At 40.2% G+C, this 22,934-nt stretch overlaps 1 protein-coding gene across 1 annotated transcript in view; it reads left to right on the top strand.

Annotated features, from left to right (window-relative positions):
* MYH15 (myosin heavy chain 15) overlaps positions 1–22,934 on the top strand; it is a 44,131-nt gene that overhangs the window by 7,322 nt on the left and 13,875 nt on the right. The window contains exons 6-30 of the mRNA XM_015877821.1: positions 1,185–1,212; positions 2,055–2,148; positions 3,463–3,483; positions 4,073–4,165; positions 5,274–5,337; positions 5,432–5,530; positions 6,966–7,069; positions 7,498–7,636; positions 8,213–8,331; positions 9,350–9,499; positions 9,920–10,090; positions 10,770–10,949; positions 12,185–12,317; positions 13,916–13,983; positions 15,344–15,431; positions 15,653–15,770; positions 16,002–16,125; positions 16,792–16,928; positions 17,311–17,566; positions 18,000–18,242; positions 18,859–19,035; positions 19,546–19,691; positions 20,263–20,353; positions 21,050–21,439; positions 22,518–22,644. Of these exons, the coding sequence (XP_015733307.1) occupies positions 1,185–1,212; positions 2,055–2,148; positions 3,463–3,483; positions 4,073–4,165; positions 5,274–5,337; positions 5,432–5,530; positions 6,966–7,069; positions 7,498–7,636; positions 8,213–8,331; positions 9,350–9,499; positions 9,920–10,090; positions 10,770–10,949; positions 12,185–12,317; positions 13,916–13,983; positions 15,344–15,431; positions 15,653–15,770; positions 16,002–16,125; positions 16,792–16,928; positions 17,311–17,566; positions 18,000–18,242; positions 18,859–19,035; positions 19,546–19,691; positions 20,263–20,353; positions 21,050–21,439; positions 22,518–22,644 (3,360 nt within the window). The remainder of the gene's footprint in view (positions 1–1,184; positions 1,213–2,054; positions 2,149–3,462; positions 3,484–4,072; positions 4,166–5,273; positions 5,338–5,431; positions 5,531–6,965; positions 7,070–7,497; positions 7,637–8,212; positions 8,332–9,349; positions 9,500–9,919; positions 10,091–10,769; positions 10,950–12,184; positions 12,318–13,915; positions 13,984–15,343; positions 15,432–15,652; positions 15,771–16,001; positions 16,126–16,791; positions 16,929–17,310; positions 17,567–17,999; positions 18,243–18,858; positions 19,036–19,545; positions 19,692–20,262; positions 20,354–21,049; positions 21,440–22,517; positions 22,645–22,934) is intronic.

The raw sequence follows: 22,934 nt of genomic DNA, 5'->3' as shown, positions 1-22,934 counted from the left end.
TTTTTCTCTCACTCTCCCCTGCCAATCGTTGTGAGGGTTCTGGCAGCAGCGAGCTCGTTCTGATGCTCATCAGACGCAAACATTGAAAGGTTAATGAAGGGCAACCATGGAGAGTGCTGTGCACATGTCGCTCGCAGGAGCCTGCTGTGGATCAGCATTGTCTGAGTGCCTCGGGGCTATCAGCAGGGGGCAGCAGTGATGTGCTTCCACCGGGTGCTGAGAGGCTGCCAGAAAGTCCCGAAGAGAATCAGATTAGCTCATTCCTCTCACCTGGTTTTCATTAAATGGCTAATCATAGTATCATAGTATCATAGTCTCGTGCAGGTTGGAAGGGACCTTAGAGATCATCGAGTCCAACCCCCGGGATTCGAGTCTCTGTGTAGCAGAGCGGCACTTCTACCACTTGTGCCACAGGGGATTCGAACCCCGGGCCCCAGTGTTGCAAGGCGGCTAATGTAGGAGGATGGGAGGTACTGGGGCAGAGGAGGTTTACATGTGGCTGAAGAGAGGTGCTCTTTTATTGCATAAGAGTGAAATATCACCAGGCTGCCCAATGTGCAGCTGGTCATCCAATCCCTGGAGTTAGAAGAGGAAAGAGGAATTTAGGTGCAATGATTAAGGCAGGTAATGTTATTTCACATTTGCCGAACTGGATTGTTAACATACTGATTGCAAACTGTTCTTATAATTGTTTGTTTCTGCTTGGGCCCATTAACAGAAAGAAGGCTGTAAGACTTTATTTCAGTAGCATAGCTACCAAACAAGAATACATACATAAATAGTGAGTCCATTAACGAGCAGCAGAATTGCTTGGGCTGGTGCAGTGCTGCAGGGCAGAGGGGTCAGGTGTGAGCAGAAACCTACACAGGAATAAATAAATAAATGTTTTGCCAACAGGAAATTACTTTCTATTTTATTGTTTCCCAGGCATAAGGGAATTTTCATGACTCAGATTTTTAATGCTGACTTGAACAAAACACAAGAGGGAGAGTCAGAGCAAGGGTAGAATTGGCACTGCTCAAAGCTGAACTACCTGGGGCTTATTTTTACTTTTCCACCACTACTTCCTGTGTTTCTATGCTTCTCTTTCAAGACTGTTTCTAAATTAGTTGGTGCAGATTTGCAAGGTTAATAAGCAAAAAGTGCAGCCTGCTAAGTTTGTCTCATTTTTTTTTCATCCACAGATCGGGAAAATCAGTCTATGCTGATCACGTAAGTGCTTCTCTTTTGACTGATTTGAGACTCTTTCGCTGCAAAAAACTTCAAAGAAAAAAAAATCCCCCTGAAATACAAGTTGACCCTTGAAAGCTCAGCTAAATTGCCTGGAACTTAATCCAAGTCAATAATTAGCACTTTGGCCATTTGATGTCTGCTTTGAGTCTTGGAAAGGAGTAGCTGAGGATTTCATTTGATGGAGGCCAGCCTGTTTCTGATCCCCATTTAGTGTTCATTCCAAGTGAGTATGGTAACAGCTCTGCAGGCAGTTAAAGAAGCTCTTCTGGGGTTGTCCTTCCTGCCTGCCCTCTTCAGGCTCAGAAGACTCCTCCCCAGCACAGTTGTTCTTGCTGCAAAACACAGTTAAGGACAGAGAGTTGACACATCTGTAGGGAGGAAGACGACCAAGACAGGAAAGAAGAGGCCCATGTTTTTACTAGCAAGCATGAAAGACGGAGAGCTGTGTGTCTCTCTGCACAGCTCACATATGATTCTGGACGATGCTGGCAAAGTGCTGCAGATTTCCTTTGGTTTTTAACTCATTAGCTGCACAGAGGTATGCCTCAAATACCGAGTGTGGATGTTTGCAACAAAGTTTTATACCTTTAATGGAATCTCAAAGTAGGGTGCATTTGTATGAGATTTCTGAATGCAGTCTCAGGAAGCGTTATTTGTCACTGACGTGATTTTCACTGAAATGAGTAAACAGGCTACAAAAATCAGTTGGTGACTCTAAGAAAAGCTTATGCAGTACATGGAGCTGATGGGAGGATGGGTAGGTGAGAGCACAAGTTACTGCTAGTGGAGCAACAGTAATGTTCTCTTCCTTCTTCCCATAGTGGAGAATCTGGTGCTGGCAAGACTGTCAACACAAAAAGGGTCATCCAGTACTTTGCCACAGTGGCAGCCCTGGGTGAACCTGGTAAAAAGAATGTAAGTCTGCCAGCAGATGCTTCATTTCAGGCTTCCACAGTTTTTGTTGTGTACAACTAACATTGCAAGTCTGCATCCTGAGCACTAGACCACGTGCTAAACCTCAGCAGGCATGGCTAGGATAAGCATTTGTTAGGAAAAGTTACTGGTGCTTCTAAATGACATTACTAAGACCATATGGCTCTGAAGATAGAAAAGTAATTCTTTTCCAAATTTTCCATGCTGCATGTGAAGCCACAAAATAACTTCTGGCTCTGAGCTAATGCTTGTTGCCGAGTTTAATTTTCACATGTATTAAATGTTTCTGAATGTATTATAGCTGGTTCAAAGTTAGGGATACTATGAAGATTAAGAAAAATAATTGATTCTTTTCACCTGGAAAAGTCTTCAAAAAAGCTTAGCTTTCATCAGAGTGTCTGTTTTGTTGAAAAGCCTTTTATGACCACAAAAATAGGAGTGTTTTGACAAAAGAATTTAAATCAGCTTTTCTATGTTCCCCTTTGAATAAGCACTGTTCTGCTTAAAAGTGCTAATGTTACGGCGAATAGTTCATTCATGTTGCTTTTTATCTTGTGTTGCTCTGAGCTTATTCACTATCTGTTTCATTGCATTTCAAGGTTCAGTGTTCTTTGTGGTGAATTAACTGATTCCTAGGAACCATATGTAAAAGGCCAAAATTTCAGCCAGTCTTGGACACTGTACGCTCAGCTCATGTCACCAAAATCTAATATGCTTTCATCTGAGGTCTGCAAAGCTCTCTTAGCAAATGATTGAGTGGTCCAGTGCTAGCCTTATATGTGCAATGATCTAGATGCTCATAATGGCATCTGAAATGTGGTGTGCTTGTCAAACAGTTGTGTTAATAACAGATATTGCAACTGAAAAGTTTTTCATTGTAATTTGTCAGCTGAGGTCACATCTTATCTTTGCTATCATCATCCTTTGCTTCCAATAATCCAAGAGTTCTAGTGCAGCATGGTTTAATTGTATGTATTTGCATCTTTTTGTAAGTGTTTTTCACCTGGTCCCAGCTTCTTTTCAGCCCTGTGCTTTCTTCTCAAACAGCTCTACAGTAAAGGCACTCGGATGTGTTTGGGTTAGGGGTTAAAATAACAAGCTGAGTAGGAACTGCACTGGGCTATTTTGTGACGTGTGGTGAATGTGAACTAAGGTTTCAGAAATCTCTAATGGTATGTTGGCACCAACTGGACATCTAACCTTTCTAACCTTTATTTTCTGTGATGCCTTTTTTGTTCATGCCCATGTTGGGTTTTTTAATCTCTCTCTTTTTTTTTATTTTCCCTCCTTTGATAGCAACCAGCTACCAAAACTGGGGTAAGTGATCACCTTGCTATTTTATCTTTTTCATTCAGAATCGCTATTCCACTCCATGAACCTCAGAATTTCACTCTGCATGGTTCCCCCAGTAAAGTGTTCCCTGAAGCCGAGGCAGTTGCAGCTTTCTTCTGCAAACTAAGTTTTTGCAAGCAGAAGATAATGCTCTTCTCATCTCCCAGTATTCCAGGCATTACAAGTTCCGAGTGCTTTCAAAACCACTGCGTTTCAATGTAGTACTTGTCACAGTCTTTAGCAGCCCGTCTCCTCTAAGTGTTCAATGGTTGTCCCCAGAGACTCCATACTTAGCACACAGGAAGACATGGTGATGCCATTCATGTGCAGATGGTATAAATTATCAAACCTAAAGCAAAGCAGCAAAGAGCAGCTGAACATCTGAGGTCTTTCAAGCACTCCTAGTTGGCAGTTGTGGTGTTAAATCACTCATGCTGTGCCACCCCTCTGGTGTGGCTAAACCATTGTGCTAAGGAGGCTTTCTATCAGTAAGAGAAGGCAAAGCTGAGTTGTAGAGGCCAGCTGAGTTTGTGGGCACTATGTTTCTCAAGAGTATTTCAATCTTGATTTCTAGGGAACCTTGGAAGATCAAATCATTCAAGCAAACCCAGCCCTAGAAGCTTTTGGAAATGCCAAAACCCTGAGAAATGACAACTCCTCACGTTTTGTAAGTCCATAACGTAACATATCTTCAACAATAATCAGTTAATTACTTAATAAGATCTGTCATAATCTTTTCATAAATTGCTTCTAATTTTGTCTGCTAAAATGGTTGGGTTTTCTTCATGTGGAAGGAATAACAAAGTAAAACATGACTAGGAAAAGCTACTGAAAGAAGTAAAGAGAAAAAAGACCTTCCCACTCTGCAGACCCCAGTAAATGGCAATTCTCCTACCTTTGGTCCATGCTACCTACCTTTTTGTCTCAGTAAGCTGCCTTTGCTCGTTCTTCAGTGTGGTCATAAGCTTGGGCCTCTCTCCTTGTTTCCATTAGACCTACAAGAGATCAGTCTGCTGGGGTTCCCTTCCCCTGTCACGTTTGGTTGATGTTGGTTCAGAGGTCCGAAAGGTGTTGAATGAAGGATGATTGCCTGAGTTTGTAGCCCATCTTTTCCCTAAGAAATCTGATTAAAAGTGAAATTGGAAGGGGTCATGTAGAGAATCAGAGACTGTAAGCATCTGTGGGAAGCTACACAGTTGGTGTAAGTTTTCCAGCTGGAATGCAAATTAACTTCAGAAAAGCTGATGTCTTTGAGTGTGATAAATAAGATGAAAACTGGTTTGATTTAAATTAATTTAGGGGGATGAATATTCAAAATTAACAGGCAAATCAGGGTAAATAGCACAGCACGGTTCTGACTAGGCAGACCATAAAAGTCAGGATTGCAGATTAGGGAGAGTCAAACAAAACATTAAAAAAAGAGAGAGCTAGAGTGGCTGTATGTCCTTGCCAGGCTTATTGGCTTACTGTTCTAACTCCTGCATTCCGGCAAAGCTGCAACATGAAACTGGAGAACGTGTGCTTTCCCAGGCTTTCAGCCTGTCTGAAAGGTGCTCAGTTATCCTTTCCCCACAAGCCAATTACTCAGCTGTATGTATAGACCCTGGCTTGGAAAATTATTATATCACTGTTCGGTATTTATCATTGGAAATCTGCCTGAGCAAAGCTAAGGAGTTAGCGTAAACTAATTCTTTGATCCAAATGATTGCTTTCTTATAACAACTTTGTTCCCCTCTCTGTATTCACTAATTAAAATATTCTTGTGTGTGAATTAGGGTAAATTTATCCGAATCCATTTTGGAACCACAGGCAAGCTGTCATCTGCGGATATTGAGATCTGTAAGCACCAAACTCTCTCCTCTTTTAAAAAATACAATCGCTCATATGAAAACTTAGGGAACTTTTCTCACTGAATTTCTTACTGTGCAACTAGATTTACTGGAGAAATCCCGAGTGATTTTTCAGCAACCGGGTGAGAGAGACTATCACATCTTCTACCAGATCTTATCAGGAAAGAAACCAGAGTTACTGGGTAAGCATTTCATGGATACACAGCTTTTAAGAAACAGCTTTTAGCTGAATAGAGTAGCTGAAGAGAGGCCAGGTAGTAAACTTGTGTTCAGAAAGGCCCTTAAGCTTCCACTTCTCAGATCTGAACCTCCACTCACAGACATGCTCTACTTAAGGTACTGATTCAATGGCAGCAACAAAAGAAATTTTTCTCTGGTGTACTGATTCAAGTGCCCAACAAAGTGAGGCGACTTTACACATTAGAACAAGGGAATTCAGTGGGACTTTTAATATGTTAACATTGTACAGTTGAAAACCACCACATTAAATCTGTGCAATTCAAGCTCTCAAAGTAGCTGGAAAAGTTTACTCTTCCAAAAACACTGGGGACATTACAAATTTAAGCATGCTGATTTTATTGTTGCTGTTCCAACACATGCTAGAAAAAAGCAGGGAGTGAATGAGGTCTTCCTGTTCCCATCTCCTCATGCTTTGAATAAAACCTTTTGGAAAAAACCTCATTTAATTAGCATGTTTATCTAACTCTTGTATTCTGAGAAACACATCTAGCACATCTTGTAAAAGGCATTAAAGAGTCACTATATTGCCACATTAAACTTCTGATAATCTTATCCTGGCAGTGTGTGGTCAAGTCCCTGATCCTCTTAGCTTGTATGTGGCCTAATTAATTATGGGAAACATTTCAAGGAAGTGTTGCAATGGGACTCCTCTGTTAATCCCTGTGCTGGGATGATGTGGTCCTTCTCATCAACTGTCTGTATACTCCACAACAGCACACACCTTTCTGGCCAGCAGGAGCATGTTTGCAGGCTTTTGAAGAGACTGAAACCAATGGTAGCTTTGTTTTGTAGACAAGAAGTGTGTCTTTGTACATCAGTGCACAGATATCTCAGCATAGACACATAAATATAGACAATGAAAATGTAAATAAGTGAATGCATATCATATTGACTACATGGCAAACATACAGACAGAATGTGATTATATATATGCATATTAGCAGAAGTATTTACACACATACTTAGATATGCATGCACGTGCATATACAAATTGACATCTAACTTGGTCAAAGCTTTGTCTGCTAGTATGGCTGAAAATTTCAGTGGATTTAAAGAAGCAGGACTCTCCCTGAAGTGCTGGAGTTGTTTTCTAGTTTTCTAGATTTTGTGATGTGAGGGAAAAGGAAAGAGGAAAGAAATAGAGCCACATCCAGACTTCTGTTCATTGAGAGACAAGAATCTTTCTCTAAATCTTGGCCTTTGGACTGGAAAAGTAGAGTGAAAGGGTTTGTTGCTGTCACACAGTTATAAAAAGCATTGCATTCAGGTTTGTGTAAAGACAAATGTTGGTCAGATTTCATCCTTTCAGTCTCTGTTTTTTTCCGGGGGGTATATCCTGAATAGACAGTACTTTTGATCTTGTCTGTTCTTTTACAGATATGCTACTGGTCTCCACCAACCCATATGACTACCACTTTTGCTCCCAAGGAGTAGTTACAGTGGACAACTTGGATGATGGAGAAGAACTGATGGCAACAGATGTAAGCCTGTATTGATTTGACTCAGTGGTTGGGTGGGTGTTAGGATAAAAAGCAATAGCAGAAGCCTAACTTATTCTGCTGAAACTACTGGAATAAAATGGAAGCAGAAATGGGTCTCAACTGCATTAATACCATGAAGCATAAGGTCTGATAAACTAGGATGCTTTTGATTCTGGCCTTGCCCCACATAATGTACAAGGCCTTGATGTTCTTATAATTTTGATGTTTAAAACTAAATAAATGTGAGATGTCCCCTTGCTTCCCTGCTACCGCTGAGTCGTCAGGGTATTCCAAGGGCTGCTGGGAGATAATGCCCCTGGGCAGGTTAATAATACCTGCCATGCAAAAGTAGTTTTTAGGACTGAAAAAAACCCACTGTCATTGAAGAGTCATATGACAAAATATCAAATTGTTTTTTTTTTCCACAGCAAGCTATGGACATTTTGGGATTTGTGCCAGATGAGAAGTCCGGTGCCTACAAGCTCACAGGTGCCATTATGCACTTTGGGAACATGAAATTCAAACAGCGACCCAGAGAAGAGCAGGCAGAGGCTGATGGCACTGAAAGTAAGAATCACACCTAACATTGCTCCTTTCATTCAGAATGCTGGTATGTATCATACACTGTATTCAGGAAGAAGCAGCCCATTTCATTTTACCTTGCACAATGTAGCCACTGATCAGCCAAAAGTGCAGTTCTTTCATCTCTAGCTGTGGTTTGAACATTGTCAAGTAACACTGCTTAGTAGAAGGTGAATAGATGCAGTCAGACCGGTGCAATGAAACTCCATTTTGTAACTATTTGAACAAAATGATTGTACGAAGTTGTTGCCTTAGCTTTCTCTTTTACATTTTCAAGTCTCGCCTTTTTGCATCCTCCAGCACCCTGAATAGTATTGATTGAATTGCCTATATCCATTGTGAAGATATGTTATCTTCCCTATGCGGCAAGAATTTCTAAAGTGTGTTTCTAGCTGACATCTGCCGTGGGAAAGAACACGGGCACATCCAAGATAATGTATTACAAAATTAGCAAGGTCTTAGCTTCTCTTTGGAAGTGGACGTACTAAACAGTTTTTCTTGGCTAGGGATGTTGTCATGTAGCAGCTCACATCCAGCTAAAACCTTGTTTCTCTTGATCAGGTGCCGACAAAGCTGCCTACCTAATGGGAATCAACTCCTCTGATTTGGTTAAGGGTTTATTACACCCTAGAGTGAAAGTTGGAAATGAGTATGTGACCAAAGGTCAAAGTGTTGAACAGGTAAGGAGAAACCATCATAGTATTTGGATACTCATTACAAAAGCCTTAATGCTTCTGCAACATCTCAAAGATTGAAGCAGCTGCTAGAAGCATTAGCATATACGTGCCACTTGAATATTGGATCCTCTAGTGCCTGTTTTCTTTCTGCATCCTTTCACTTGGGCTAACAGACAGTGGAAGAGCAGGAAATGGGTAAAGAGACTAACAAGGAAATAGTTTGTCTCTTTACTATCAAAAGCACTTCTTTTGATTGATTATTTTTCTGGTGCACTTGTAATAGCCACTTAAAGAAATTAGGTGCAGTAAAAGCAGTGGGAATTGGTATCTGGATTTATAAACTCATTCATTATTCATGTAATTTTAAGTTCTGTGTGACCTCAGTCAGCTCATGGCAATATCCACTTGAGTACCATTTAATTTAGGAAACAAAAGTCCTTGGGTTGGTACTACTGCAGGCTACAGCAGTACTTTAGAGGATGCTCCAGTTTTTTGATTACAACAAAAATTGTCCAAAGATAGACTAAGGTACAGGCTCAGTTACTAGACAACCACTGGAGAGAGTAGGTTTAGGTGTGTATACTGTAGACTAAAGAAGAAAAAATGGCAGTTCCTTTTAAAATCTCCTGCCTTAGCATCCTTCCAAATTAGAAGCAAATGCTAACTAGTAACATAAGCACAGACGTCCACTATGGCTATAGCAGTTCTGGATATCATGGCTGCCATCAGGCTCACAAGGTTTTTTCATTACAGTTAAAGAGATTAAACCATTTGCAACCTTCTGTTTAGCTCTTTCCCAAAAGGTATTTACTAGCATTTTGTGTACACATTTGTACATACGTGATTGAAACATGCATAACAGATAATGAGAGAAGCTGTACTCTATTAAATATGCTTTGGCAGTTACAAGAAAAAACTGTGATATTTGACTTAAAATAGAGATTGGAAAGGGCTGCACTAAAATTCATGTGTTCCACAGTGAACACTTGTATGTAGTTGTATTTTGAAATCTGTATTTTAGGTTTTGTATGCTGTTGGGGCCTTATCCAAGGCAGTGTATGATCGGATGTTCAAGTGGTTGGTGGTCCGTATCAACAAAACACTGGACACTAAGCTGCCAAGACAGTTCTTCATTGGAGTCCTGGACATTGCTGGCTTTGAAATCTTTGATGTGAGTATTAATGTGTGAGGACTTGAGGAAAGGACATAAAATTTACAAAGTACTGTCTCTCAGGTGGGCATTTCTTCTAAGTGGACAGGAAGTAAAAAGCTCACATGACAACACTCAGCATTCGGCACAGCTGAAGGTGCCAATGGTCACTGGGGGAGAAGGGAAAGTTAGCCTTCAGGAAACACAACATTCTGCACTATTTGTGCTGAATTTTAGGACAGTGTGCTGTACCCACTCTCTCTTTGAGAAAAGAAAGTACTGCTACTCAACTCTGTCCTTCCTTCCCTTCAGTGTTATGCTTGGTAGTTGCTCAACAGATGGTGTTAAGCTTTTATATGTAACCAGCTTCCCTCTTGCTCTTTCACTGAACCCTCACTGTAGTTAACCATGTACAAATGCTTCTCTTTTTAACTCCTGCAGTTCAACAGCTTTGAGCAACTCTGCATCAATTACACTAATGAGAAACTGCAACAGTTTTTCAATCATCACATGTTTGTTCTTGAGCAAGAAGAATACAAAAAGGAAGGCATTGATTGGGTATTTATTGATTTTGGCATGGACCTGCAGGCCTGTATTGATCTAATTGAGAAGGTAGGTACAGGGTCCTAGGGTGTATTTACTGAATATTTTTTTCCTCGTGATGTACCTCTAGAGTTGTCTTCAAAGCTCAGGGAACAGAGCAAGATAAAAAGCAGGATGAGTTTCTCACCATTCTACGTGCAATACGAATCAAAGGAAAATCAGCATTTGTGACTGCTTGCCTTTTATTTCAGTGAGCTTGCCTCACAGAGCCAACAGCAATCGGAAGTTGTACTGGTGTTTTTATGTGTGTGTATGTTGCCATACAGTCTTCCTTATGTTTTACTTCCTCTTTCTCTCTTCCTACTGTTCTCTCATTTATACTGTTCCGCACATGCTTAATGTCAATAAATGTCTATGCCAATAATCCTAGTTCCTCAGTCTGCCTTGTCAAGTCCTAGGAAGTTAGTCCATCTTCTCCTGAAAGATGAATAATAAAATATGACTTGGTCCAATCGTCTTAAAATGTAAACTGAATCATTTCTGGAAGTCATCACAAAGCTTCCAAAGGCAGAAACACCCTATGAAAGCCAAAGGTGTGGTTACTGTCTTAACTCAAAGATTTCCTCCTCAGGATGAGAAGAAATTTTGCAGGCTTAAAGTTCCACTGGATCAAAATTAAAGTCTGCACTTAAAGCTCTTGCAGACAGCCTAAACATTTTCCAACAATGATCTTTTTTTAACTCAACAGCCACTGGGAATCCTGTCTATCCTTGAAGAAGAATGTATGTTCCCAAAAGCTACAGATATGACGTTCAAAGCCAAACTTTACGACAATCATCTTGGCAAGTCACCTAACTTGCAGAAGCCCAGGCCTGATAAGAAAAGGAAATATGAAGCTCACTTTGAACTTGTTCATTATGCTGGCTCAGTAAGTTCCTCTGCTTGCAGGTAGATCTTATATTAGATGGCTTCCAGGTGGGGTTTAGCCCATGATATGCAGTGAAGGAGGGTGGGAAGGCTGAAGGGAGAAACACAGAAACAGTGAGGACTAAGAGCAGATGTCTGCTCTCTCTGCCTAATTATTGCCACGCAGTATGATGCCATCAGCCTCCAAGACATCTGGTCCCTGGTTGCACAAATAAAGGGAATGAACCGAGAGCTAATAACAGTGCTGCTGAAAATACGGTTCATCTTTTTTACTTTTCCAGTAATCAGACTAATGATTTAATCTGTAGCAGCAGCAAACTTTCCATCTTAATTCCCTGCACAAATGAACTGAGCTATCTCTGTCTAAACAAAGAATTTTAAATGAATAAATAAATTTAACATCACTTTTTACTTATGTCAGGACCACTGTATTGGTATAGCCAAAGGAAATGTGGTTGATTTTGCTGTGAAGGTTTAGTTTACAGGCCTGCTGTTGATGAGGTAAAGAAATACAGTTCAGTACTGTAACATCTGAGCCAAAATTTACCTGGTTTCAAAGCTGCTTCCAGACCAGATGGCAGAAAGAATTTGAGAGGGATATAGGATTACTCATTTTTCTTAAAACAAAACTAGCATTGGTATGGAGGCTCAATACAGCAGAGTTGGAATCTAGATGGTGCTCGTTTAAGATGATTTCTAAGTACAGTTGAACTTTAAGCAAACTCTGTATTTATTATGAGAAATAATGCCCATCTTACTCTTTATCTGCAGATGTTACTGTATTCTGCAAAGAAAATGAAAAATTGCATCCTCGCATGGAGCTGCTAATTTTAAGCATAATATTTCTGTTAAAGAATCTTAGTTATTCCAGTGTAGTATTCTGTTGTGAAGTGAAATCACTACTTGTGTGTTTTATAGTTCAGCTGCTATAGGTAGGGCTCCAAAAACACAGATGATATGGTATATTTACAGCCAGGCATTTGAAGTTAACGAGGACATGCAGGGACCAGAAAGTTTGGAAGAGATGTGAAGGATTCAGATGTCAGTAATTAGGAAGAGATACTTGGCAATTAGAAAGCAAAGAATTGGATGGAAAGTGGTGAAAAACTAAGTGGATGTTCCAGCTCTGAGAGCAACACTTCACAAAATGCCATTGGCTCTGAGCTAAGCAGAAAGAACTGCTGTGAAGGAAAGCATTTGTAACCTCTTGTTTGTACTTTCAATACCTTGCTGCAGGTTCCCTATAACATCATTGGGTGGCTTGAGAAGAACAAAGACCCACTTAATGAAACTGTAGTAGGTATTTTCCAAAAGTCGTCCAACAGGCTCCTGGCAAGCCTGTTTGAGAGCTACATTGGTGCTGACAGTGGTAAGCAGAATTGGCTCACGTGGATCTTCTTTCATTTCTGGAATGTGTGCTTGGAAATATATAAGAAACAAAACAATTCTATAAGCTGCAATTGAGTCAATGCTAAATGAGGCAGTGACTAGTTATTTAGATGTTAGCAGCATCTGTAGGAGTCTGCCACGCTATCCTAAGTAGGCTATTAACTCAGATTAAATGCTCAATGCCTCTGAGCAATTTTGGCAAGGAAATCTGTGTTGTGAACATTCCAGTGAGTGTTTGGGCATGCAGGTGTTCACATATGGAGGCAAGTGTTGTACAGAACATTCTGTGCACAAAAACGGCTCATGTTTCCTACACTGTAGTGTTCTTTGCTACCCATCCTGAATAAAATAAGAAGAGCAAAGTTTTAGAGAGAAATTTGGAATATTTTGTTGGATTAGTGGTGAGAAAGCAACCAAACATCGCTCCACCTTGGCCAAAGCAGCAGAATATTTTACAAATGCATCTTTCTTTCGGGTTGCTGTCACTGTTGTGGATTTTTTGGTGGATTTCTTTCATTTTTCTCAAGATTGGTGTTTGTCTGAGGATATTATTTCAGCTGTATGTGTTATACAGAGCTGTTTTTTTGGAGAGAAGTAGCAAGCATCCAGAAAATTGATGTTCAGTAAATAAGACCAGAGCGTGTCACAAATATGTGGCTCTTATGTCCTGAAGTTGCAATCACTTACAGCCTATTTATTAGTAACCTCGTCTCCGTAGATGTTATTGTCATGAATCATAAGACACTTGCTGAGGAAGCAAGCAGACTGCAAACTTCATAATGCAGAGAAGAGATGGAGTTGAATATAAATAACAAAAATCATGCCACTAGCAATTTCTTTTAAGTTATTAATGCTCTACTTGCCTGTGGATATTCCTGACTGTCAGAATACTACCTTGCTTTTATTTGGTATCAGGAGAAAAGAGCAGCCAGCCCAGATTAGCCTCTTCCAATCTAGGCAGTGTCAGTTTCAAAAGGGGGGAGAGGATTTTGATAATTGCATCAAACACACTGCACTCTTCACCTCTCCTTTAATGTTGACTGCTGTCGACAAGTGACAGAATGCCAGACCTCCTGGGAATGATCTAATAGTCCAGCGTATGGAAAGCTGGAAATTGCTGTACATTTTTGGGTCTTGCTTGACTCTTGCATTGTACAGCTTCACAAAGGTCATGTCAAAAATTAGCATTCTCTTGGAGGACCAGAGTGATTTTGACTCTGAAGTTTTAAGCAAAATTCAGGCAATGCAAACCTACTGTATCTAAAACTACAAAATAAATATTTATTTCCATCTATTTATTTCTGTCTGGGCAAACATTACTAGCAGTTCAGTGTCTCATTAGCAGAAGGTGTTTGTACAGTACAATGTACAGCGCAGATTGTCACTAAGCATTACTTTTTTTCATTCTGTATCATTTTATCCATGCTTCTGTGTAATACTTGAACTCATGTAGCCGTCAAGTTGTTAAGTGTGCCTTTCATTCGAGGAAGTTGTGCTGCTGGGACTGTCTGTCTCTCATGCCCCCATCTGCACTCTTTATTGAGATACTGATCATGATTTTTACTTTTCTTTTCTTAGCTGACCAGGGTGGAGAAAAGAAACGCAAGAAAGGTGCTTCTTTCCAAACAGTGTCCTCATTACACAAGGTTTGTTTACCTCGCTTCACCTGATGGTTAGAGTTGAGCCAATACTTTTGAAGAAGGATATTAAGGATTGTAATGGACAAAAGAGACTGAAATCCAATATCACAGTTTGATTCTTGGCTTGAGTTACTGGCTTATGATTATTAAGGACCTGGAGCATCTCCCATATGAAGAAAGGCTGAGTAACCTGAGTCTGTACAGCCTGGGGAAATGAAAGCTAAAAGGGGATCTGATGTTTAAAAATATCTAAAGGGAGGTGGGAGGGAAATGGATGAGGCCAGGCTCTTCTCAGAGGTGTGTAGGGAAAGGATAAGAAGCAACAGCCTAAAACTTGAACAACAGAAGTTCTGTACTAAAGTGCAGAAATACTTCATTACAGTAAGGGTGACAGAGCACTGACCCAGGCTGCCCAGGGAGGTTGTGGAATCTCCTTCTATGGAGATATTCAAGACCTGTAAAAATAGCTGACAGATGTGTTCACAGGTGGTAATCCAATAGTCCACTAACAGAGGACACAAGGAGCTGCTAAGTACCCAGTTCACTTTGTCTCCTTTTGTCATCCTGACCAATGATGATAGTATATATTACTTCTAATTTTCTTTCTTTTTCCCATGCTGGAAAAAAAAACTTTCCCCAGAGTTTGGGGATCACTTGCCTGCCTGGGAGATATCAGATTAATCTTAATAAAGGAAAAATGTTTGTCGAAGAAGACAAGAATTTTTTTAAGGAACAGATGGGAAATTTGAAGTGACTAGGCAAAGTTCAAGTCAGTCTTATTAGGTGAAAGAAATGTGATCCTCATACAAGATGGTACAAAGTCACTACACAGGCAAGATGGGATGAAAACTGTTAGTGGGCACTTAAGTGTGAAGAAAGAGTCCTGACGCTTAAATTCACCATAACATTTTATGACAAACCAGAGTTTAACATCAGTGATGTGTTAATTAAGTTAGTCATCAAGGCAGTACAGCTTATTGAGGGTCCTCTTTTATTCATGTACCATCACCTGAAGAATATGTCCTGTAGTTAGTGTAAGAAAAGAAAAATGGCAAAGCAATGGCTTTACAGGAGTGTTCTGTGAGATGATCTTGCATCTTGCTGGCTGTTCACATGCTTTGTGAGACTTTTGGGGCTGTAAGTAAAACACATCTTCTTTATATTTTGCTAAAACAAATGCTGATTCCTACAGTAAAGCTAATTTATGTTTTGATTTATTTGAAATAAATGATTATTTTAAACTTATAATCTTATTGAGAATTACTTAGAGAAATGACTTTAATAAGCTTAACCAAGAAATCAAATAAATAAGTGATAAAAATTCAATGCCATCAAAGCTCAATGTGTTTTTGTATGTCTGTTCCAGGAAAATTTAAATAAACTGATGACTAACCTAAAATCTACAGCCCCTCACTTTGTACGATGCATTATTCCCAATGAATCAAAAACACCAGGTATGGAAAAGAAAGCTTTCTTAAAACCTCAGTATATTTGAACAATGTGATTCCAGTATTTACTTGCAAGCCTCCAAGAATGTATTTGAATGGTGTCTATGTTGTTCACGTTAACCCATAGTGTTGCCTTTTCATAAGATGATGCCTCACATTTTTCAGTTCCCTTGGTGAAATGAAGATTAAGCCCTATGGAAGAGTTTATCTGTGTTTCTCCCCTGTAGGTGAAATGGATGCTTTCCTTGTCTTGCATCAGCTCCGCTGTAATGGTGTCCTGGAAGGCATCCGCATTTGCCGTAAGGGTTTCCCAAACAGGGTGCTTTATGCTGACTTTAAACAAAGGTAATGCAGATCTGTGTTGTCACCTGTCCTGTTCCAACAGACAAAATAAGCAAAGCACGCCTTCTCATTTTTATTGGGGATGTTTTATTCTGTTCTAGTTTATTTTCCATTCCGTTTTCCTGAACGTGGAAGGCAGAACTCTACTCTTGCTTGTGGTTGAGTAGATGCAAATTAGGAAATTAGTCCAGGCCATTATGCTAATTTTACTCATTGCTCCCCTGTTGTTAACAGGTACCGCATTCTGAACCCAGGTGCAATCCCAGAGGATAAGTTTGTGGATAGCAGAAAAGCCGCTGAAAAACTACTGGCATCTTTAGATATTGATCATAACCAATACCGTTTTGGGCATACTAAGGTAACCAGAAAAAAGATCATTAATGAGTGTGTGAAGAGAAAGGCAATGCATCTAATTTGCAGAATAAGGCACTATACAACCTCTGGTCGTGTCAACTAATGAGTCAATAATACAGGAGCTAGCAGTATAGCAGAAGATCAAAATGAATTTTAAACTGTGCTAGAGAAACTTCATTTCTCTAGCTTAATCTTCCACAAAGCTTGTATTACAGCAACAGTACAAACACAAGCAGCTGATATTCCACACTCCTCATTGAAATACTAGCTCGTTTGGACCATGAGGTCAGCTGTAACTTTTTTAACAAAGCTGTGAGACGTGATCCCATTAGCAGGGGCCTGACAGTGGGGAGCAGTGGTTTAGCTGACCTGCACTGAACCCTGTCACAGCTGAAATGTACCATAGAGCGTGTCAATAAAACAGTTTGGCTTATTCAAAACTAGGAAGATGAGACCTGGTTTTAAAGAAACTGTGGAACAGTGCAGTCCCTAATGCAAGTACCTTATTCCTTATTAATGCAAGTACCATCTTACTTCCTTTGCTTAATAAATGTGCCAATTAAATTATCATTTTTCTGAACAATTACAACAAAGTCTGTACAGCTAACTGTTGGTGTACTTTGGAAGAAAATTAATCACTGTCATCAAATGGCATCTGTGCACGTACCAGGTGTTCTTCAAGGCTGGTCTTTTGGGCCACCTAGAAGAAATGAGGGATGAGAGACTTGCAAAGATCCTTACGATGATCCAGGCAAGGGCACGTGGCAGACTGATGAGAATTGAGTTCCAGAAGATAGTGGAGCGCAGGTATGAAGTCACCCTCTTCAATCTTAATGGATAATAGTCATTAGCATTTAATTATATGTTGAGTAGAGCCATTATTACTGTCACTAAGGCTCTAACTAATCCTAGATTAAAGGTTTAACATGCATGTCTGATAAAACCAATGGCAACTGTTTCTTGGTTACCTGAAAATAGGATTTAGAAATTTTTCATGTCACTGAAAATCAAGAGCTACGGGGAACATTTCCTGTATATGTTGGAACCCAGAACAAGTTCCCAATATAACCAGGGAGCAGAGCTGTAAAATCAACTGAGAATGAAAAAACAAACAAACAAACAAAAAAAGGTATCACATTTTCTCATTTCACGCTAAGCAGTAAGGCATTTTGCTTTCTTCCTTAAACAGGGATGCCCTTCTTGTAATCCAGTGGAACATCCGTGCCTTCATGGCTGTGAAGAATTGGCCCTGGATGAAGCTTTTCTTTAAGATCAAACCACTTCTGAAGTCTGCAGAAACTGAGAAAGAGATGGCCAATATGAAGGAAGAGTTCTTGAAACTGAAGGAGGCCCTGGAAAAATCTGAAGCAAGGAGAAAGGAACTTGAAGAGAAACAAGTCTCTTTAGTTCAGGAAAAAAATGATCTGCTATTGCAGCTCCAAGCTGTGAGTAGATGTATACTTATGTATTCATTAGATGTACTTTCAGGATCAAAGGCTTACAGACCATGATGTTATTTCAGTTCAACTAAAATAAGCTGTTGGACTTGTAAGAGTCTTGCCAGAAAGTAGAGTAGATCGAAATTCTCATTCTCTGGTATAAAACTGGGTGGACTAACAGTGCAAGTCTTTACCATAGTTCTGTCCAAGGCAATCACTGTGGCAGTTATACACAAAATCATAATTAGTGAGGCATGCATGACTAGTCATTCTCACCACCCTATTGTCCTGCTCTGTTAATTAATTGTTGGTCCTATTTTCTGAAGTTAAGAGTACAGAATTGAGTAGAGCCTTGATTGGATCAAGCCCTGTGACCACTATACAGGATAGGTGAGGGATAAGGCAGTGACTACTTGACCTCTTCCTTTTGCCACCCTAGGAGCAAGACACTCTTGCAGATGCTGAGGAGCGATGCGACTTGTTGATTAAATCCAAGATTCAGCTGGAGGCAAAAGTCAAAGAGCTGACAGAGCGAGTTGAGGATGAGGAAGAGATGAATTCTGAGCTGACATCCAAAAAGAGAAAATTGGAAGATGAGTGCTCGGAGCTCAAGAAAGATATTGATGATCTTGAAATAACACTTGCAAAAGTAGAGAAAGAGAAGCACGCTACTGAAAATAAGGTACCTGTTGAACTTTGCCATATGTTCAAAAGAGGTCAGGCAGGGATTATATTTATGACAAGATCTACTGGTCTTCTTGACAGCTTTATACTCTGTTACATAGGCCACACTGAAAGATCAATAGACATAGAGTAATTTGAACTTATGTGAGGAAATCTGTAAGTCTGAATCTGAGTTTTTCTTTTTCTGAAATGAGTTCTGCTGCAACACTTCTAAAGAATTATGTCTTGTTTCGGCATTCTAAAGTAAACAATTTTCTGCTGTAACCTTGAGTTCTTCCAGCTCTTTTTCTGAGGATCTCCTATTTTTCCCAGAGAGAATCAAGAGCTGTAATCTACCACAGAAAGAGTAACACTGAAAAAATAATAATAATAATAATAAAGCCAATACCTTTGATATAAAAAAGTTTGCAAAAAGAACTGGCACGTACTGGATCTTCAGCTGGCACTTTCTCTCAAATTGCCACAAAGGGGTGAAGGGAAAGACATTCCTTTCATATCCCTTTCTTTTCAGTGTCTTCTTCCACACACAGATTCACTAAGAGCATTCATTTGAAACAGGTTATGATAATCCTTTTCTTTAGAATCCTACAAATACACCTTCATTCTCCACATAGGTGAAAAATCTGACAGAAGAAATGGCGACTCTTGATGAGAACATCAGCAAACTTACTAAGGAGAAGAAATCCTTGCAGGAAGCTCATCAGCAAGTTCTGGATGACCTTCAAGCAGAGGAAGATAAGGTCAACACACTGAGCAAAGCCAAAGTGAAACTGGAACAGCAAGTGGATGATGTAAGCTGGCTTGGCCTTCATTTTTCAGCATGCTTGTTTGTCCAAACACTAACAGTTTTCATGAGTCTGAAATGTCACAAAGCTTCGTCCTTTCAGAGTCAGTCACATATTTATAAATGCAGCTCTTGTTGAATTGTCTGTAAAAAGTAAAATGACACGACAACATGAATCTTACCTGCATGCTCATGCCTCTGAAAGGAATGTAATAAAAAAGGGAAAATCTACTAAGTTTGCATTTGCAGTGTAACTTGACATGCAAACAGAACTTTGCTTCAGGGAGAACTAACTGCAGTGCTTACTCAGACAGCGGTTAGCAGGGACTAGTCCTTATACTTCTTTAGCTCATACGTCCATTGGCTGCCAGAAAACAAAAACACACAATCATATGCCTACACTTATGTACTTCTTCAACACTTGCTAGGGCTCAGAATGAAGATGGGTTTAGTATGCAACTGACTGTTGTAAACAATCTGTGTTGAATATATTTAATGAGTTCCTTTGTGCCTAAAGCTTGAGGGCTCTCTTGAACAAGAGAAGAAAGTGAGGATGGACCTAGAAAGGGCAAAACGCAAACTGGAAGGAGATTTGAAGCTGACTCAAGAGAGTGTCATGGACTTGGAGAATGATAAGTTGCAAATGGAAGAAAAGCTGAAAAAGTAAGATTTTTTTTCTGTTATACTAAATAAAGCATAATTACTACTGTCTGATGTATTCAGGTGTGTCATCATGGCCTGATGGTGGCTTAAAGGAAATTCCATCACAGAGAAGAGAGTGATGGAGAGGAAAAACACTGTTACTTGTTTGCAGTATACCTGAAACATCAGAATTGATTAGACTTATCAGCATTAAATATATATATATACATATGGTTTGTGTTTATTGCTTACAGGAGAAAGGAGTCTTCTAAAGAAGTCATTCCTCCTAACTATAAGAGTACTGTTGAAAGGCCTAACTCAATTAAGCATATTGTTCCTTTGACCATGAAAATAACATTCCTCTTTATGACATAAAGAACAAAAAATGTAATTGCACAAATACTTGCAGAGTCTTGACTTGGAAACGACTGCTAAGACAGTTATGTATTTTCTTGCATATGGTGATACACAAGGATTGTTTTCATTTTTAGATGCATTAGGAGTTTTGTTAAACAACTCTTTAAAAACTGCATGAGCCTAGCTTTGAACTGTGGAGAAAACTGTCACAGTGGGATTTTCCTTTCCTTGGCAGGAAGGAGTTTGAAATGAGCCAACTGAATTCCAAGATAGAAGATGAACAAGCTATTGTAATGCAGCTGCAGAAGAAGATTAAGGAGCTTCAGGTTTGCTTGCTTCTTTCTCATTTCTCTTAGGACAGACCTCCCAAGGCTGGATACAACTTTGGGCAGCCTTTTCTAGTGGAAGGTGTTCCTGTTCATTACAGAGAGGTTGGAAATGGATGGTCTTTTAGGTTCCTTCCCATCCAAGCCACCATATGATTATCTGCCTCACTAAAGGGCTTTGCAGAGATTTTCACAGCAAGCTGCCACTCAGCTTTGAGCCCCACAGTAGTGCAACTCCAATCCATTTTCCCTCAAGGAACTTATTCCACAGGATGTATGACTGCAGAATGCTAGTAGTTTCAGGAAAGGCAGAAAGGCTTACAACTCCTAGAGAGAAGTTACTTCTGTCGCATAGCTCTTAGACTGGAAGCAAAGAGAACTCTTACGGTTCCCCTCAATGGCAGACAGTTTTACTCCTACTAAGAAATAACTTCTCTCCCATACTTGACCTACATGTAAAGTACATGACAGAATACAAGATGAACATACTTTACCTGAATGTCTTGAACTAAAGCTTGTGGGGAAAATTGTAGAACTCATAGAGCTATTTACTATGAGAAAGGTGTCTTGCCCTCTGGTTCCTCTATTGTAAAGTGTTGGGTTGGCAGAGAATTTCACTGTTTGTAACATGCTTCAAGGTTTTCTGCTGGGAACCATCTGGAGGGTGACTACAGGGTTCTCCTCTCTCTTTCATAGGCTCGTATAGAAGAGCTAGAAGAGGAGCTGGAAGCAGAAAGAGCTGCTCGAGCCAAGGTGGAAAAGCAGAGATCAGATTTGGCCCGAGAACTGGAGGAATTAAGTGAGCGGCTTGAAGAGGCTGGGGGTGCCACTGCTGCCCAGCTGGAGATGAACAAGAAACGTGAAGCTGAGTTCTTGAAGCTGCGGCGTGACCTTGAGGAGGCCACGCTGCACTATGAAGCCACAGCTGCTGCTCTGAGGAAGAAGCATGCAGACAGCGTGGCTGAGATGGGGGAGCAGCTGGACAACCTACAGCGCGTCAAGCAGAAACTGGAAAAGGAGAAAAGCGAGCTGAAAATGGAAGTGGATGATCTGACATCCAACATGGAGCAAACGGTTAAGGGAAAAGTAAGGGTCTTGAGACTTCCCAAACCCCCCAGTGGTCATGTGTAGCCAAGGCTTGTCTAAAGGCTTCCCAGGACAGCTGGTAGGGCTGGCGTGTTTCAGGAAGTTGTGTCTTGCAATCTGGTGGTGCTTGTGTGTGCTGTATCGCCCCTTTCCCAGCTGGTGGTATAGCCCTTCTCACTTGGAGACAGGTTAGCAAATGAAATGACCTAACTCAGATGTAGTACGTCCTCAGTCCCAGACATATCAGTTCTTCATATATCTCAGAGAACAAAACCATGCCTGCTCTGTGAAACTGAAGACAGGATTTCAGTATTCTGAGTACAAGAAGGCTGACATCAAACTCAGTTTATGATAAATAGCAATTACAGCAGAATCAGTAAAGCAGTTTTCACTGGAGATGATTTTCCCATCTAACACTTGTGATGAAGCTTATGTCTGAACTTCATAGGCATATGGTTGGTTCTGGAGGTCTTGCAGAAGTATTTCACTTCAAAACACAGTTAAGGAAAAGCAAAAGGGGAAGGTGTTCTGATGGGGGACCTCTTCCTGGAGCTACAGACAGGATTTCTATTCCCAGTTCACTGATGTCTTCCAAAGTGACCTGGCAGTTTTCGTTATCACAGTTCCAGTATCCATGTCTTTAAAACAGTGACAAAATGCACACACACAGAATGCTCTGATGAATGAGATTATTTCTTCTTGATTACTTTTAAAACTGAGCCAAATCTCAAGTTCTTTATTCATGTTCCAGGCACTCAGTGTTCCTGTATGGTGCATTTCACTGTTATTTTATTTGGTGGAAAACAGAAAAGTAGTATTTTCTAGGTCAGATTGCTCTTTAAACCAGGCCTACCAAACATGATATAAGAGTTCTTGCTGTAAAGCTTATGAAGATCAGGCCTTACCCTCTCATTATCATTCATTACATGCTGGTGGTGGAAGAGATATTTGTGTCTTTGTTAGCTGCTGTTTATTGGAAAGGGGCACACACAGAAAAGCCTGTTTCAAAGGCTACAGCTTTCAAATGGCTACTTGGAGGCTGCAGCTTTGTACATCTCTTCTCCTGATTCCCATCTAGGCAAACGCAGAAAAACTTTGTCGCACTTATGAAGATCATCTGAATGAGACAAAAACTAAACTGGATGAAATGACTCGCCTCATGAATGACCTCACTACTCAGAAGACCAAACTCCAGAGTGAGAATGGTATGTGTAGCATATGAGCGTTCAATCCAAATAAGTTACTGAAAAGCAGAACGTCAAGTGGCCACGTCAAAGAGAAGTGGTGTGCGGTGGCATTAGTACTGAATGTGACTGGACTTGGTTTGCTGAATAGAGTTGCAGCTTTGCATCTTCCAGTTTTCCTGTCTTCAGTATTGTTGTAACATTGGGTGGAGATACCCTGCCTTGAACTTGTCTTTTAAAACTCATCTGTAGTCATATCTACCAGCATGTTGTGCTACTGCCTCATGAGCTGAAGTGGATGCGCTGGCTAA

The sequence above is a fragment of the Coturnix japonica genome, chromosome 1 (genome assembly GCF_001577835.2).
Source record: "Coturnix japonica isolate 7356 chromosome 1, Coturnix japonica 2.1, whole genome shotgun sequence".
Lineage (NCBI taxonomy): Eukaryota > Metazoa > Chordata > Aves > Galliformes > Phasianidae > Coturnix > Coturnix japonica.
Note: the sequence above shows the minus strand (reverse complement) of the source record. Positions and strands in the feature narration are given on the sequence as shown.